General features: G+C 43.3%; 1 protein-coding gene across 1 annotated transcript in view; it reads left to right on the top strand.

Moving 5' to 3' along the window:
- Positions 1-805: 805 nt before the first annotated feature.
- Positions 806-17,325, top strand: part of CPLX1 (complexin 1) — a gene marked incomplete at both ends in the record, with an annotated part of 110,519 nt that continues 93,999 nt past the window's right edge. Inside the window, one exon of the mRNA XM_084278623.1 lies at positions 806-836. Within this exon, the coding sequence (XP_084134749.1) occupies positions 806-836 (31 nt within the window). The remainder of the gene's footprint in view (positions 837-17,325) is intronic.

The following is a 17,325-nucleotide window of genomic DNA, read 5'->3' as shown; positions in this document are numbered from 1 at the left end:
CCCGCCGCTCGCCGCTGCCGGGGCCAGCAGAGGGAGGCAGCAGCCTGCGCGGCGGGGCTGCTGCGGCGCACCTGGGCCGGCCGGTCGCAACCTTGAACCGTCCTGGCCCTTTCTGAAAAGATGCAGCCCTGGCCGGCGTTGCGCTGGGGGCTTTCTGGGTGAGGTGTCTGAGGGTTTAGCTTGGGGGAACCTGCCCTGCATCCATGCTCCCATCCCGCTATCCGAGCTGCATCTGCGTCCGAGTCTCCCAGCTTCCCCCGCTTGCCCTCCCGAGCACTTAAGGAGCGCTTCACCTTCAAACGCCCCTTCGGCGGTCCCCGGCGGATGTGCCTCTCTGGAGATAGATCTCGAAAATCAAGAGGGCGAGAGGCAGGCGGGGAAACGAGAAAGTTCATAGGTTTAACGCCTTCCTGCCCGTCTGCGGGAGAAAAGCCGGGAGGAGCAGTGCACTGCTCCTGCAGTCTCACTTCTGGCCGCCTGCCCTGCCTGGGGGAATCACTGTGTGCTCTTCTCTTCCTTGAGCCCGTTCTCCACCCACCAGCACGCAGCTCTGCTCCCCATATGCCAGGGGAAGCCTTGCCTTGCAAAACTAGGGTCTGCAAGGATGGAGGGTCGGAAATTTGACTACATTTAGGCAAGGGGAGGAAAGCTGGGGAGATAACTGAGAAAAATAAAGTATCAGCCTTTTCTCCGCCTGGAGACACCGTCCCTCTGTTGTTGTGCCTCTTTGCAGGTTGCCCTCTAAGGATCCCTGGTCACTGTGCATGTGAGGTGTGCAGGTGGGCAGCACCCCTAAGACATCACCATGGATTTTGTTATGAAACAAGCTCTAGGAGGTAAGTGTGGTTGGCACATGAGGGGTTTGCATTCCTCTCCCTTCCCCCTCCCTCAGCTTTTGCACCCTGCAAGAGAGAGGATGGATTGCTATGAACCTCTGGTAGAGTTTGCAGCTGGAAGACCTGTTGGGGGACCTGGAAGAGCATGCCTATCACTGATTCATGATCTCAGAGCCAAGTGTTTGAAGTATCTGAGCAGAAGAGAGCAGCAACAAGCAGAGATCAAAGCCCCATGTCAGGGGAAAGACCTCCCGCACAAGATGTGCAGGCCTTGGGTCATGCCTGATTTGGCACTCTACCAGCTGGCTGCATAACCTGTAGTGCAGTGTGCAGGTCTTGCTTTTTGCTTCAAGCCATGCCACCCAGGCAAATATTAAAAAGGCTGTAGACAGGTTTGCCAGAGTAAACCCAAAGAAAGCATAGCATTTTGTGTGTGTGTGAGTTCCTTTTTCATCCTCCCCTCAAATATTGGTCATACCTTGACCAAAAAATGGCTAGTGCAGAAATTTTTTCTACCCAGTATATGGAAATTTATTTTTAATAAGAATATTGCCACAATAATCAGGGAAACAGTAATAAAGTATCGTTCCCCCACTCCATCTGGATTTGAGACCAACCTTTTATATGTTTTCAGTCTAATGATGAATTATTTTAACATAATGGTGAGAAATAGAAAAAGTAGTGGTGTAGGGGAGAAAAATAGAAATCAATGCAGAAGTATTTGGGAATTATATTCCCTCATTATGCAACAGTTATGCTGCCTTTCTAAGCTGCTTGACCTGAACATTCAGTCAAAACAAGGCTGTCACTCAAATAATGCTGAATGCTGGCTCCTGTTGGGAACTGGAATAGTTGTCCTCAGAGAAAGTTGATAAGGTGCTTCTGATCACTGCCTTTTGTGCTGTATCTCCTGTGTGTGTTTTCCCTCTATTTTTCTTTGGAGAAACTGTAGAGTCATGGGACTGTGGGAATATGTCACGCATGGTGTTATTGATGTTGTATGCAGCTTCAACATTCACTTCAGGACTCTCTCCCATGGCTTGGAACCATGATTTTCATCTTTGAAAGCAAAGGAACTGGTTTGGTGGTTTTTTTGTGTGTGTGTTTTGTTTGTTGGTTTTTGTTTGTTTGGGTTTTTTTCTAACCAAGGGAGCAAAGTGATCATAGTTAAAGATAGAGCAAGCAACCCAAGTTCTAGTTGGGGTGTTTTGAATGCTAAGACCAAACTGTAAAAGAAGGGATCTAATTTGATTGATTAAAATAGCAAGATATGAAGATATCTATGTGAGAAGATAACAGTTTCTATGGTAGTGCTGTTACATATCATTACTTTTCAGTGCCTGTTTCAAAGGAGAAATAGTTTCGTGAAGAGCAGGTTTTGTACTGGTTGCTGTGGTGTGAATGTGGTTACTTGCACTGAAATGAGCATGTCTACCTGCAAACCGGATATTCAGCCACTGCAGCTGGAGATCTGTGAATCCACTGAGAGGAAATAACTGCTTAGAGACTGCAGTTAAAGGCAGGGGGAGGAGTGTTGCAGCAAAAGAGTAACAGCTGAGATACATGCCTTTTCTTGCGGCTTAGTCACTAACCTGAGTTGGAAGCAGTGGCTGCCCATGCTCAACAGCATTTACTCTGGGCAGACATTCCTTCTAACATAATGTTGCATGCCAGAATCAGGATTTGCATTATAATAGGTGTTCTTGAGGAGGCAATTCATTTATTTTTTTTTTTTTAAAAATCATCTTTTAGTGAAGCCTGAGTTTCTGATGTCTGTCAAGACGCTACCCAGGGCACCAGCTCTTCTGCCAGATGACTTAATGTATTAGCTAAATGTGTCTGGAACTTGCCCACTTGCTCAATAAAGAAGTCTCTGCAGAGTGGTAAAATCCAGGAAATGTTAAGTCTTATTTTAATATTAGAAATAGTTTTGAAGGAGAAAAGATCTCCCAGGCTAATTATAACATGGAAAGTAAAGATGGTTTTGGACACTTGTTTCCCACTGGGGTTAAAAATCTAAGGTGATGTAAGTGTGCAATCTGACACTTACATCACCAAGCAAGGCAACGACTAAAGGTTACAGTTTGTGTACTTAATTATGGGCCAGAACTCTTTTTGTTTTCCAACTCTGACGTACAGAGAGAGCAAAGCACCAAACTTCTGTTTGGTTACAGGCTTGCTTTGGCTAGGATGCGTGGTGTGATCTGCTAGTGAGCTTTGTATTATCCACAGTTTTAGGGAGATATGTGGATTCCATGGGTCTTCAATTTCAGTTTAATGTGACTTTTCTAGAACACCTCTGAATTAATTTTGCTGTCTACTCGGATTTTTTGAATGGTGCAAAGGTTCTTATCCCATCCTCAAAACTCTCTTCAGGCACTCCTGGAAGAGAGAGAGAAATACTGCAATTTTTTCAGTAATAAGCTTCCAATTTACAGAGAATCAGACTTGCTATAGATATTGCTTGCAGACCACCCACAGCTATGATAGCTTAACCACTTCACTATCTCAGCTGGGGACACCTCATAAAGGCCGGAGACCAATTAAGTTTTCTCGTCTGAGTATTATGGGCATGGCATTTTCTTTTCCCAGCATCCCGCACTGAAGTGGGCCTTAGCTACCATAAGCTCTGGCCTAAGAGGCTGGTTTTGAGACTGTTTACAAGTGGGGTGTGTGTCCTTTTTCTGCTGGACAGGGCTCTGCAAGTCTCAGGGATGACTTCAGGACCAGGTTTTGTCATAGTTATCAGAGGAGGTGCTGGAAGGAAAACTCACTCTTCTTCTTGAGGAAGAGGAGGTCTCATACTCTGCTTTATTAGCAAGAGAATACTCATATGGGAGTTTTCTCTTTGTTTTTGAAACAATCTGTGAAGACATTTCCTTCGTTTCTAATGGCACAGGACAAGCAGATTTGTTTTTCCTTGAAGTTTTGCCAGTCAGACGGGAAGAAGGCAGGAAGGTGTTTTGTGAGGTAGGTGAACTAAATTAGCAAGCAAAGAAAGGCAGTTATGTTGCTCTGTTCAGAAGTCAGAAAGGGATTTATGCTTTGTGAAACAATTTTGAGAGGTTATTATGTTGCTGAAGTAGACTGTTCTCTTTCCCTGACTTGCTGTTAAAGGGGGTCTGCAGAAGCCTGCTATTCCTGTGCAGCGGAAAGCCATCCTCTGCTGTGCTGCCGGCATGAGAATTCTGCTGCTAGTGTAGGCAGCAGAATGTTTGCCTGGCCGTTTACAAGCTTGAAATGTGTCTCTGCAAATCCCTGGCCTCTTCAAGGTAAAATCCTTGGTCCTTTCATTAGCAGTGGGGACTGCTTGTCCTTTACCACAGTACAAAATGTTAACTTATTTGACCAGTTTGCTTCCACGACTTTTTTTGTTGTTGTGCTCCTCAGACCTTTCAGCACCTTGTATCACCCCATTTATCATTTGACAGTGAACAGACTCCATAGATATGAAATACAGTCATGATCTTTATTAGCTGTGTAGGATGACAAGAAGAAAATGCTATGAGGAAACCCAGAGGCTTGAAATCACTGCTTCTGCCACAGAAGTAACACAGAGACAGAGAAGGAATAGTTTGTACCTCTGACCCTGCCACACCAACAGACATTCACGTACCGGTGTAGCCAGGGTGATTACACACTTTGCTGCTCCTGTGACAGTTCACTAAATGAAGACAACCAGAGTGGTTTAATGATTGCATTTTTCATTTGAAATGCCCTTTAGTTCCAAAGCTCTGGAGCACTGCCATCAATGACCAAGGTGTATGATTTACCAGGAAGAAGCTGGAAATGGAGAACCTAAATGGTGGTGCCTGCAGAAATTTAGCCATAGTGTTTTTCACAAAGAATTGTTTAGTTCTTCATTACTTTGTGGGAAAGCAAGAGATGAATTAACACCTGGCACCTATGTTATACTGCATTCACTTCCACTGCGACTGGTAGCTTGGACAAATTGGGAAAATGGACTGAAGTAGAAGAAACACTAAACTTCATGAAACTCTGCCAGATGCCATTCAGTTCCTGGGAGACTCTGAGGGCCAAGCATCTTAGACATTTCCATATGGAAAAAGAAGGGGAAAGCCCATGGGAAAGTCAGGAGGATTTATCTCAAGTAGGATCATGTTATGGTTGGAGAGAGAGAGATTTCTTATAAGCAGAAACTAGCATTGTGCATACCAGAAGGCTGTGAAGATACAGATCTACAGAACTGCCACCATAGCTCTAACTCTGTATTGTATGGTGTTGCACAGGGTCCTTTTAATGTGCTCCTTTTATTGCCTCATATAGGAGAAAGATCTAATTGGTTGCCTACCTTAAATAGTGGCTTTTCCTAGTGTTAGACTTTGAATTTATCATGTAATTCACTTCGTATATAATGATGCATGTGAATGGTACTGTCTAAATTTCTTCATGAAGCTGCCACTATCCCTTGAATTCATTGTGTGATACAATCCCCATCAGGAGGAAGGGTACACTTGAATTTCTGAATATATATTTACTAGGCTATTTCTGGTATGATTTTGTTTTATTTGCAGCAGCTTAGAATGAGGACTGCTGCTTAGCATTTGCTTTTTTTATCTGTCAAGATTTAGTGGAAACTTGTTTTGGTTCATAAGGATTCCTAAAATACTGCAGGCAGAAGACAAATGCAATCCAGTTGTCACCTGGAATGTGTCAGCAGGGTAGCACTGCCTCAAGTAGCTTTGATTCACCTAGGGGTATCACAAACCTCAGTTTAGAGGGAATCCCCTTGCTCTTGAAGGTGGGCAGAGTTTTAAATGCTCCTGAAGATAATGTGATTCAAGTCACTGTTCATAAGCTCTTAAAAAGCAGCCCCTGTGCTAAGCTCACATTAGTGAAGATGTGAGCATGTGTGAATACCAGATGAGCCTGAGTGGAAACTGTACTGGTGTTTTAACAACATCTTAGTAGTGGCCTTCTGTGTGGCTTGTGAAGTGTATATTTGCTGTTGCATTTCCATTACTTCACTTGATGGTGATGTGGTGATTAAATCCTTGATCTTCCCTGGAGAAATCAGTGAGATTGAGTGCAGTTAGAGGCAATACAGACCTTTCCAGGGTGGAACAGCCTGTGAAATAAATACAGTGGTTTCTGCCTTTTTCTCCTCCAACTCAGCCTCTTATTTCTCACATTCGCTGGTGTCTGTGGAGCTCCTCTCCTGCTCTTGGACCTCATGCATCAGATATAGTAACATAAGCAGTGGAGAACAGTCTAACAAGTCCTGGAGCAGGACAAACTAATGCAGGACTGAAAATTCTAGTGCCAACAAGTAGTGCTGGTGTTTACTTCTGGGATTTCTTTTGCCTCTAATCCTTGAAACCTGTGATACATAAGGTCTTTCATTTTGTAGTCAGGTGTTTCCAAATCAGAAAAAAATGGAGAATCTGAGATGAGACAGCATGTCTCCAGCACAGTGTAGCATGTGGTAGATGTTCAGGACCCATCTACCTTTGTTCTCAGAAAACTTCTGCCTAGGTTGTGTGCAGTTCTGGGCCCCATGATTCAAGAAGGATGTTAAGGTACGTGTGTGTATCCAGAGGAGGTCAACAGAGCTGGTGTAAGGGCTGGAAGGAATGTCCTTTGAAGAGTGGCTGAGGACATGGGTTTTATGTAGTGTGGAGGCAAGAAGGCTGAGGGGCAACCTCGTTTGTCTCTACAGCTTCCTAAGGAAGGGAAGTGGGGAGGTGCTGAGTGTTTCTCCCTGGGATTCAAGGTCAGGTGAGTGGGAATGGTTCAAAGCTGCATCAGGGAGACTCAGAATGGGCATTAGGAAGCAATGGTGGTCAAAACTAAGAACAGACTTCCTAGAGAGGTGGCCACTTCTCCATGCCTGCCACTGTTTAAGATTCATTTGGACAATGCCTTAATAGCATGCTTTAACTTTTGGTCAGCTCAGAACTGGTCAGGCAGTTGGACTAGAGGACTGCTGGACGTTCCTTCCAATGGAACTATTCTATACCATTCTATTCTACACTATAAATTCTCAAGTGAGTAAAAGTACAGATAAATTCTGCAGCCTCTGTGTGATATGGCTGTGTCATTTTATTATTGTCTAGATTTTTTCCCCCCTTTGTCTGATGCTTTGCATATATGCATTTTAATGACATTTTGAAGAGAAAGAGGCAGTGTTGATATCAAGTGGATAAATTTTTCACAAATAAATGGTTAATAGGGCTTTTTTTTTTCTAATGTGTACTACTGGCAAAGAGATTTACTTCAATAAATTGGACCAAGTTGAGTGCAATCATGATGTCTATTGTTGAGACAAGGACAGAAGGGAAAATACCATGTAGGTGTGTCAGGGCTTCCAGAAAAAATAAACAAACATAGGTTCTCTACCTGTTCAAGGCTGATTAATCTATACAAGCTTTGGATCTTCCTTGTTCATTTGTTTGATGCCAAATCCTCCAATGGAAACCTTCAATGTTTAGTTTGTTCTTCAGGAATATCCATTAAAATCAAGGAGTAGATTGTTGTGGAGATGATACCAGTGAAACAATTAGAGTCAGGGTCAGCTGATTTATTCATCCATGATCCAAACCAGGAGAAGAAAAACTAACCAGGTCTTTCTTCCTGTGCCTTTCCTGAGAGATCTCCTTTTTATGTTTGCTTGCCTCAGAGCCTGTTGCTGTTAGAATCATACACATACTCTCTTTTGTGTCTGATGGGACACACTGTCTTATTTGTAAGAAGGCTCTGAGAGTGAGTGTGTTTCCTTGGAGAAAATGAGCAACCTTCAGCCTGCTGACAGTAGATGTACGCTACAAAGAGCTTAACTAAGGTTTCTTCTGCTGAGCATCTGCTTGTCAAGAACCTGTTTGGAGTGGAGTGACATGGATAAACAGGAATTTTTCTACCTCAGATTGGGGAGAGGGAGAAATAAGGAAATTTCATGTGCATTAAGGAGTTTTTTCTAGGATTCCTCCACTGCAGAACAAAAGATTATTCTCTTTGATTCTTTGTCCACTTTGCGGGAAGTTCTGCATACTTTTTGTTTTAACATACACAACTGAATCTTTCTGGCTTTTCTATTTTTGTATCATTCATAACTGAAGTTCATTCTCATGGAGGCAGAGAAAAGCGGTGATTTCTTGCCAGTTGCTTACTTTTGGCACAAACTGAGCTTTGTCAGTGCAGAATTTTTGGCCTGTGTTCACAGGGAATACTATTTGCAGCAGTGAATTTGGAGCTGGGTGGGAGTCTAGTGCATGATGCATTATAGTTATTTAGACCTTCCTTGTGAAACGGGACTCTGAAAATATCAACTACTCATTTGCCTTTGTGTTGGTCCCTGGGGAGAGGGAAGTTCAGACTGTAGTTCAGCTGTTAGCTGTGGAGACCCATTCTCTGACTTCTGTGCTGGCAAAAGGGCAGGCTTTAGCAAAGGCTTATGTAGACATGAGGGCTTTGTGCTTTGGTTAGAAATGAAGATAAACTATGAAATTAAATCCTGGGGTTACATGGGTTTAGAAATCTTGCTGGGTTGAGAGTGTATGGACTGTTTGTGTTAACGCTGCAATAATGTACAGGGCTCTAAAAGGCCTAAGGAACTTCTGCAAAGGCTCTCCATTCTTGAAGGAAGGTAGGTGCTCTGCCTTTACTGAGAACACTAATGTCTCTCTCATTCTGGAGCACCCCCAACGTCAACAGCACAAAATCCATTCTAGCAGCAGGATGTTTATGTGGGAAACTGCAGTATGACATCTGTGGCAGCTGTATGATTAAAAGTTTTCCAGCACTGTCTGAAGGCTGAAGGCCATCAAATCCTTCAGGAAGCCTGGAAGAGGAATGGCAGTAAGCAGGAAAGGCTGGCAGAAAGAGGGACAGATCTCTAGTGCATTACCACTGCCTTGTTTCATGAAAGGGCTATATGCAAATGCATACTTTTCTGTTTGAACATGATGATGATCTCCCCTTTGAATATTATGTATTCAGAGAGTAAAGAGAGGAACTAGAGGCTGGTGCTAAGGCTCAGAGTGTTCTCTAGGATAAGTATCCACAGTTTTTCAGGCCCTCAGAGAAAAAATATGGCTCAAAGTGGTGACTATGGGAGACTGGGACATTAGAAGAGAAGAAGGTCATGAGGAGCAGTCAGCATGGATTCACCAAGGGGAGATCGTGCTCGACCAATCTCATAGCCTTCTACAATCTCATCACCGGCTGGGTAAATGGAGGGAGAGCGGTGGATGTCATCTACCTTGACTTCAGCAAGGCTTTTGATACTGTCTCCCATGACATCCTGATAGCAAAGCTGAGAGAGCACGGGATAGATGAGTGGACAGTGAGGTGGGTTGAGAATTGGCTGTCGGACCGAGCTCAGAGAGTGGTGATCAGTGGGGCAGAGTCTGACTGGAGACCTGTGACGAGCAGTGTTCCCCAGGGCTCAGTGTTAGGTCCAGTCCTGTTTTATATCTTCATTGACGAGCTTGATGAGGGAATAGCATCCACCCTCAGCAAGTACCCAATGATACAAAGCTGGGAGGAGTGGCTGACACACGGGGACACTGCACTGCCATCCAGCGAGACCTGGACTGGCTGGAGAGCTGGGCAGGGAGAAACCAGATGAGGTTCAACAAAAGCAAGTGTGGAGTCTTGCACCTGGGAAAGAATAACTGCTTGTATCTGTACAGGCTGGGGGATGACCTGCTAGAGAAGAGCTCTGCGGAGAAGGACCTGGGGGTCCTGGTTGATGACAGGTTGGCCATGAGCCAGCAGTGTGTCCTGGTGGCCAAGAGAGCCAATGGGATCCTGGGTTGCATCAGGAGGAGTGTGGCCAGCAGGTCAAAGGAGGTGATCCTCCCCCTCTACTCTGCCCCACCAGGCCCCACCTGCAGTATTGTGTCCAGTTCTGGGCTCCCTGGTATAAAACAGACAGGGATCTCCTGGAGAGAGTCCAGAGAAGGGCTACAAAGACAATGAAGGGCCTGGAGCATCTCCCCTATGGGGAAAGGCTGAGTGAGCTGGGACTCTTCTGCCTAGAGAAAAGAAGACTAAGAAGGGACCTTATTACTGTTTATAAATATCTTAAATATGGCATGCAGGGGTCCAGCCCCTTTTCAGTGGTCTGTGGAGACAGGACAAGGGGCAATGGTTGTAAGTTGGAGCACAGGAAGTTCCGCACCAACATGCAGAAGAACTTTTTCACAGTGATGGTGACAGAGCCCTGGGACAGGCTGCCCAGGGAGGTGGTGGAGTCTCCTTCTCTGGATATATTCAAGACCCATCTGGATGCCTACCTGTGCAATATGAGCTAGGGAGCTGCTTTGGCGGGGGAGGGGGTGGACCCGATGATCTCTCGAGGTCCCTTCCAACCCCTGTGATTCTATGATTAGTCCCTCAAAGCTGCAGAACTAATTTCAATTCCAATGGTTGTAAACACAGCACGGTGAGGCTCTTCCAAGTACTCTGACTTTACTCCTTCAGTGGTTTAGCCTTGGATGCTCCTCTTTGGGAGGTTGAAACTGTGCACTGTCTTTGCATACTCATTCAGTGTGATCAAATTGAGGGTTTGCTCAAGGTTACAGAGAACCTTAAGTATTTTCTAATTTATGATTTTGAGAACTACACTGGTTGCTGTCTAATTTTCTCACCTACAGCTTGCATGTAAGAGCTTGGATATAGTCAGTTTTGTTTCTTGCAGGTTGGCTTTAGTGACTGGAGGACATGTCTCAAATGATGTAGAGCTTTGTGGAAGAGACTGAGATTTCTTTAGGTTTCTGAGGAGATGATCATGTGGCTTGCTAAAGGGTAACAGCTGCAATTACAGATACCACAAAGGCTACTAGTCATCTTCCTATCACTGGTACAAATTGCAGTCCATATAAGAAACAAAATACTTTAAAATATACAATAAAATGTGTGTCTCTACTAGAGACAAATCAGTGATCCCACTGTGGAATTCAAGAATTGATTCTTCTCTGTCCCCACCCCCCTCCTTGCAATTTTAAATGAGCTGAGTTCAAATTGGGTGAATGCTTTCACTGCAGAAATGCATTAATAGAAAATATAATCTGCTGATTTTGATGTACATCTTTTTTTACAATTTGAATCTGCCATCATCTACAAGAATGAGGCTGCTTAACAGCTATTTATGTTTTCGCAGCATGATTTGATTCTTCTAGATTATCTCCAGTGACACTGACTTTGAAGGAATGATAAACATGAAATACCAACAGAAATTTGGGATTCAAATGGCAGTGAAAAACACAGGCTGTGAAAGAAGCACAGGAACCCAAGTCTGGAATGTTAGAGCTGTTTTGATAATTCTTGTCTCCTGAAAGAATGTGAACAATGAAGAGGAAGACAGGCAAAAATTAAAGGAAAAGAAATGTTTGTCAATGCTTAGGTTGGCAGATAGCTGAATTTCCATGTGTCTAGATCCTCCTCTGCTTTTTTGCTGGAGAGTACAGGCAAAGTTGACCAGTGGAAAAAAGTTTCAACCCTGTGCTTAACATAACGGAGTGGGAGATGGTTTATTGACTCACAGAGTGGTTTGGATTGGAAGGGACTTCAGACCCCATCTAGTTCCATCCCCCCTTCCTTGGGCAGGGACACCCTCCACCAGACCAGGTTGCCCTAAGCCCCATTCACCCTGGCCCTTAACACGGCCAGGGATGGGACATCCACAGCTACTTTGGGCAGCCTGTGCCAGTGCCTCACCACCCTCACAATAAAGAATTTCATCCTAATATCCTGTAGAAGTCTGCCCTCCTTCAGTTTAAACACATTACCCCTTTTCCTATTACTACACACCCTGATAAACAGTCCCTCTCCAGCTCTCCTACAGGATCCCTTTAGGCACTGGAAGGCTGAAGTAAGATCCTGCCAGAGCCTTCTCTTCTCCAGGCTCAACAAACCCAACTCTCTTGGCCTTCTTGAATCATCTTTGTGGCCCTCTTCTGGACTCACTCTAAGTGTCCATGTCTTTCTTGTACTGGGAGCCCAGTATTGGACACTACTCTAGGTGATCTCACATGAGTAGAGGAGCAGAATCACCTTGCTTCACTTGCTGGTCACCCTGTTGAGGCCCAGGACATGGCTGACTTTCTGGGCTGCAAGTGTGCACTGTCAGCTCACATTGAGTTTTACATCAATTAACAGCCCTGAGCCAGGGCTGCTCTCAATTGGTAGTTCGATCTGCTGACCTCATCTGTGGGAGAGCCCTGAGTGCGTTTAGAAAGGCCACTTGTTCTCAAGGTGACATGCAGTCTCTCCCAGATCACTTGCATAGGAAACAGTATGTAGCTGCATTACCCCAACAGCAAGGCAGAGTCTAGTGTGACTCAGGGGTACCTGAACACTGCCTTTCTCTTCTTGGGAAAGCAATAGCGTTCTTTTTTCCTTTTGTCGCTCCATTTTCTTGGTGCTTGGCAGAGATGAACTTGCATACTTAATGGACTTGTAGGTTTGTCATTGACTTGATGTTGGCAGTGAAACTTTCTTGTTCATTCCACCTGCCTCCTACCATGTTATTGCATGTAGTATGAGACTTTCTGCATCCCCTTGAAGGGGCAGAAACTGTGTGGGATTGCCTGGTCTGTTTGCAGTGCCTGTCTGCAGAGCATGTGTCTATTAAATTCCTTGAAAATGCATGTGCTAAGTAAAATTTTAATTTGCAAGAGGTCTTTGGAAAAGTTTTACTAAAATACTTTTTTTTTTTTTGTCAAAAGCTTTTAAACACACAGTTTGTATTCTCTCAGCAATCAAGAAGTGAAAGACCCATCACAAACCTGTAAGACTGTATGAGACTAAGAGACAGTACCCAAACGGAACTATCTTTAATCCGTGATAGCCACTTATTTTATGCTGGAGTTATGTGTATGCGTGCCACTCTTTCCTGAATCAGTGTGTGGCTCTTACAAAGTGAAATGTTTTGTTCTTTGTGAATGAACCAGTTTCTTTTTGCAGTTTCCTTCGGATTTATATTTCATTAAAAAAAACACCTCCCCCCACCCTCCCCCCCCCAAAAAAAAAAAAAGGAGAAACTGTTCAGAGGTGTTCAGAGGTTTTGGTAAGTACCAACACATCAACATAGCTGCTCCTGTTCACAGTTTCAGCTGGGAATAAAACTGCTTGGGAAAGTGTTTAGGAGAATCCTGGTGTCCATTAGAAATATATATATATTTTTTTAAATTCTTTATATTTAAAACACTAGTGACAATTGCAATGTTCTTCTCTGCACTTTTGTTACTACACAGTTTAAATATCAGTTCCTGTTCCATGTCAGCCAGGCTGCACAGTCACAAATTAAAAGACGCACAAAAGAGAAAATTTATAATTACACAGAGGTGCATTAAAATTCTGAGGAAAAACGTTAAGAAGGGACACAACTGCTCTCACTAAATACATGGGAGAGTTAAACATTGCAGTGAATGAACTGCTACTTAAGGTGAAGGAAAACATTAGTAAAAGAATAATGTGAATAGATTTGCCATGATCATACTCAAGCTGGGAATTAGAAGAGTGTTTCTCACTAGCAGAAGGATACAGATGCTGGGGAAGCTTCCTGGCAGGGGGGAAGCTAGGAGAAATTGAAGCTGGATTTCAAATTATGCATTAGTGTAATTGTGCATGCCCAGAGAGGTAGGAACAGTGAGGCAGGAAATAATTTTCTGTCCTGAGGATCTCTCTAACAAGCAGACAATATATTTGATTCTTCACTTGTAAGACTGTTGATGATAATAAAATTGTCTTTGAAAGAGGTTTAGTTTTAACACGCAATGTTAGTGCTATCAGAATGTGTGATAGTCTTTGACTGTATCCAGGGGGTCTAACCCAGTTCAGTGGCAACCAGCACTGTGACCCTGCAGGTGAGGTTGTTGTAGAGCTATAGTTAATCTTCCCTTTCCTGAAAACTTATTTGTGTGTTGTCCATATGAAAGAAGAGAAGGTCTGTCACCTCTATTATCTTACTGCTCCAAGACTGATCTGAAATCAACTATCAGATTCAGAATGAAAGTGATTTTTATTTCCAAGGACCTGGTAAATTTCTAAAATCACTTCTAGAATAGCTCTTCAGGTTGCTTTCAAGTAAAGACAGCTCATAGCTATACTGGATATTTTTCTAACTGTTATTTCAGCCTAGGTGGTATTTCACAGACCAAGCATATTTTGAATTTCCCTTCATGGTGACTTCTACCTGCAGTTATGGAAGTAGCTGTTTTCAATACATTTGTTTATTTGCTTGCTTTACACTACAGTTGAGAAATAAATAATTTCAGAACTAGGTGGTTTCTGGGATATCCTCCCAGTTTTCTGGGAGAAAGTTATTCTTTCTTAGTAACAATATTTTCTATACTACTTGTGCTGGCAGATTATTAAATCTCAGTTTATGCTCCTCAGTTTATGTTCCTGCTCTCAACCCTGATAGTATCCTGAACTCAGGCTCTCATTTTAACATGACTTAAATCTCTGCCTAGGTAAGCACTTTAGAACGGTGCCTTAGGCTGTATTAGCACCCAAGAAGAGGCATGTTTTGTACACAGGACTGAATCCCTTGCACTCAAGTGTCTCCTGTAACATTGTGAGGCTTTTTTCCCATAGCTGGTAACTTTCCACCTAATGTCCTTAAAACCTTCTGATTACTTCAGGAGTGCCTACCTAGAGGAAACCTTTATCAAGGACACACAGGCAGATGGTAGTGTGCCATAGCAAGATGTTGGCTTCTGGAAAAGAGGATGAATATGCCATTCCTTTCTGCAGACTGTATATCTACTGACAGTGAGCACTCCACCAGGTAGAGTTGCCAGTGCAATTCACATCTCTGAACACCATGTCAAGGTGCTCCCTTTTCTAGTTCCTGTGGCCTTAAGTTCTCCTGTCATGGAGACAATGACTTGCTTCCTGGCTAAGAAGCTTGTGATTTCTGCTTTTGCTTTTTAACTTCCATCTGATAAAATTTATCAGGTGGTACTTGCTTCTGTCTGGATCTCAGTTCCTTTCCTTCAAGACAGCATACTTAGGTTCTTATTAATGCAGCTGCCAGAATAGCAGTTACTTAAAATAGGTGGGTAAAACACATCCTCTCAATCACCACCAGAGACAAGAGTGTTCTGCTTCCACACTGTCTAAAGTGAAGACAAAGCTGCTACGATTTTAACTCTGCTTTACATCTTGAATTTCCTCCCTGGGCTAAATGCAGGGTATGTCAGCTTCAGTGCTGTTTTAACTCTAGCCAACTGTTGTGTAAAAGCTCACTCTGAATAAAGAGCACCCATTATTTTTCTCTCATTTGTAGACATGCTGCTTTATTGCTGGTTCTTACATAGTTATCTGTCTGACATTTTAGGGCTCATTTTAGTGTGTATTTAGCTTTATACTGTAGAAAACCAGGTCCTATTAATGTGCTTAAAAATCAGTCCTAATTAAAAGAACAATTGAGCTAATGCAGCCTGAGACAAGCTCTGGATGACCAGTGAAACCCAGGGCATGACTCTGCATAGGAGTCCTGAACCCTCGTAGGCACTACCGACTGTGATTTAAAGACTTCAGCTATTTCAAATGTGTTAGTCTAAAGACCAGTTTTTCTATGAATTTCTTGCAGATGCAAGTTTTCCTTTCCCTTCATAAAAATACTCCCAAAATAGAAGGGGTCACAGTATTTCTTGTTTCCACACAGTCTTAAAAGGCTGGGTTGGCTCTTACCATCTTTGCTGTTGAACATGTGTGAAAGAGGCATTTGTGGCACATTACTAAGGAGCAGCTGGCTAACCCAGAGATAGTATTGGTTACATAAGATCTCAAACATACCCCAAGTGTGGCATGGATGCTTCAAAGTGAAGCAATTATCTATTTTGTTGTCTTAAGAACAGAGTGACCTAGATTCTTCTCCTTTTTTTCTTTCTTTTTCCTCACGGGGTGGCCCACTTAGTTGATTAAACTGCAACTCAATTATAACTGGTTGCATTACACTTGGGAATAAAGCAGACGTAAAGAGACTGGAATTGTTAAGTAGTTTATTTTTTGCCTGTTGGTTACCTGGAATTTATGGTTAGGATTAAGTGAAAAGCATTAATTTTAGCAGCTTTTGGGTGGCAGACATCTCACAGTAGACAGCTGGCAGGAGGGAATGCAAGAGTCACTCAATGAAAAATTGTGCGTTTCATAGTAAGAAAATAAAATGGTAATTGTATAATTTATACAAGAGTTAACATAAGCTTCAAATCAAAAATAAACCTGAAGTCAGCAAATGCAGTGTGGTGGTTCAGCCCCAAACAGTAGCTGAGCACCATACACCACTCATGGACAAGAAAGAGACAGAGCCTCTGTGGGTTGGGATAAAGAGAGTTTACTGGCAAAAATCACCATGAACGTAGAACAATAACAATTATACTCACACCCAGCGCTAACACAGAGTATCTTACCAACCTGGCAATTACAGAGTGCTGCACAACACAAGGACAGACAGACCAACCAATGCCCCAGCCACACCCACACTGTCCTGGAGGCACCAAGCCTATGTCCCTTCACAATCAACCCTTTTTGTAGGGAAGTGATGTCAAGTGGTGTGGAAAACAGCCCAGGCTAACTCAGCTCACCTAGGCTGGGGAGGTTGACTCTGGCCTGGCCAGAACAAGGACATGCAGTGACAGCATGGATTTTATTTTGTTTGAAGTGAATACATAAAACACATTGACACTTGTGCATTATTTATAATGTTAATGCACTTGAACATTCTCTAATGAAGTTATCAGAGGCAGAGGGAAAGCAAATAAGTCATCCAGGTTGAGTTTGCAAGGGAGGTGACTAAGACCAGCTGAAAACAACTCACCCAACACAGTCTTTGATAATAGAATTATCTGTTAGGCTAAGGATATGACAGCCATGTAATATGTGGTCCATGATAAAGAATACTATATTAAATGGAAACTGACATTAGCTCAGTGTTGCATTTCTTTTCCCACCTAATTCCTCCGACTTAAAGCTCAGTGAACTGAACAAAAGCAAATCTGTTCAGTGAAAGACAATCTGGAAAGTAAAATTCCTCTTTCTGTGGAGTTCAAGGAGGTCAAGGGCCCAATGAAGACTCTTAATCCCTGAAGACATGTAGAGTCATATTACACTCACATGTAGGTATCTCTAGCAAGACATCTCCAGGTAGATATCTGCAGCAGGGACAAAGCTGTGGATGGAACCCAGCACCAGATTTATGCATGAACTCCAGGTGGTGGGAGGCATACCTTCTGTCTCTTTGGGCTGGATGCTGAGTATGGCTTCTTGCTGTATTATCGCATCACCTGCAGCTGAGAAGCTTGCTTTAACAGTGTTACTGCCTGCACATTTAAGTGTGACAACTTTGCCAGGTGAAAAAGTAGCTGGCCTTCTGTTCTTATTTCTGTCTGTGACAGTATGTAAAGCTGACGTTTCCTGATGGCAGGACAGAGGAAGCTACCTGTTCCTCCTCTGATAAGTCCTATTAACCAAGCTCAGGTGTAGAATGAACAGGTGTTCACTCACTACTTCAGTCTCT

Source organism: Gallinula chloropus (assembly GCF_964237585.1).
Source record: "Gallinula chloropus genome assembly, chromosome: Z".
Taxonomy (NCBI): Eukaryota; Metazoa; Chordata; class Aves; order Gruiformes; family Rallidae; genus Gallinula; species Gallinula chloropus.
This window is presented reverse-complemented; position numbering and strand designations above follow the sequence as displayed.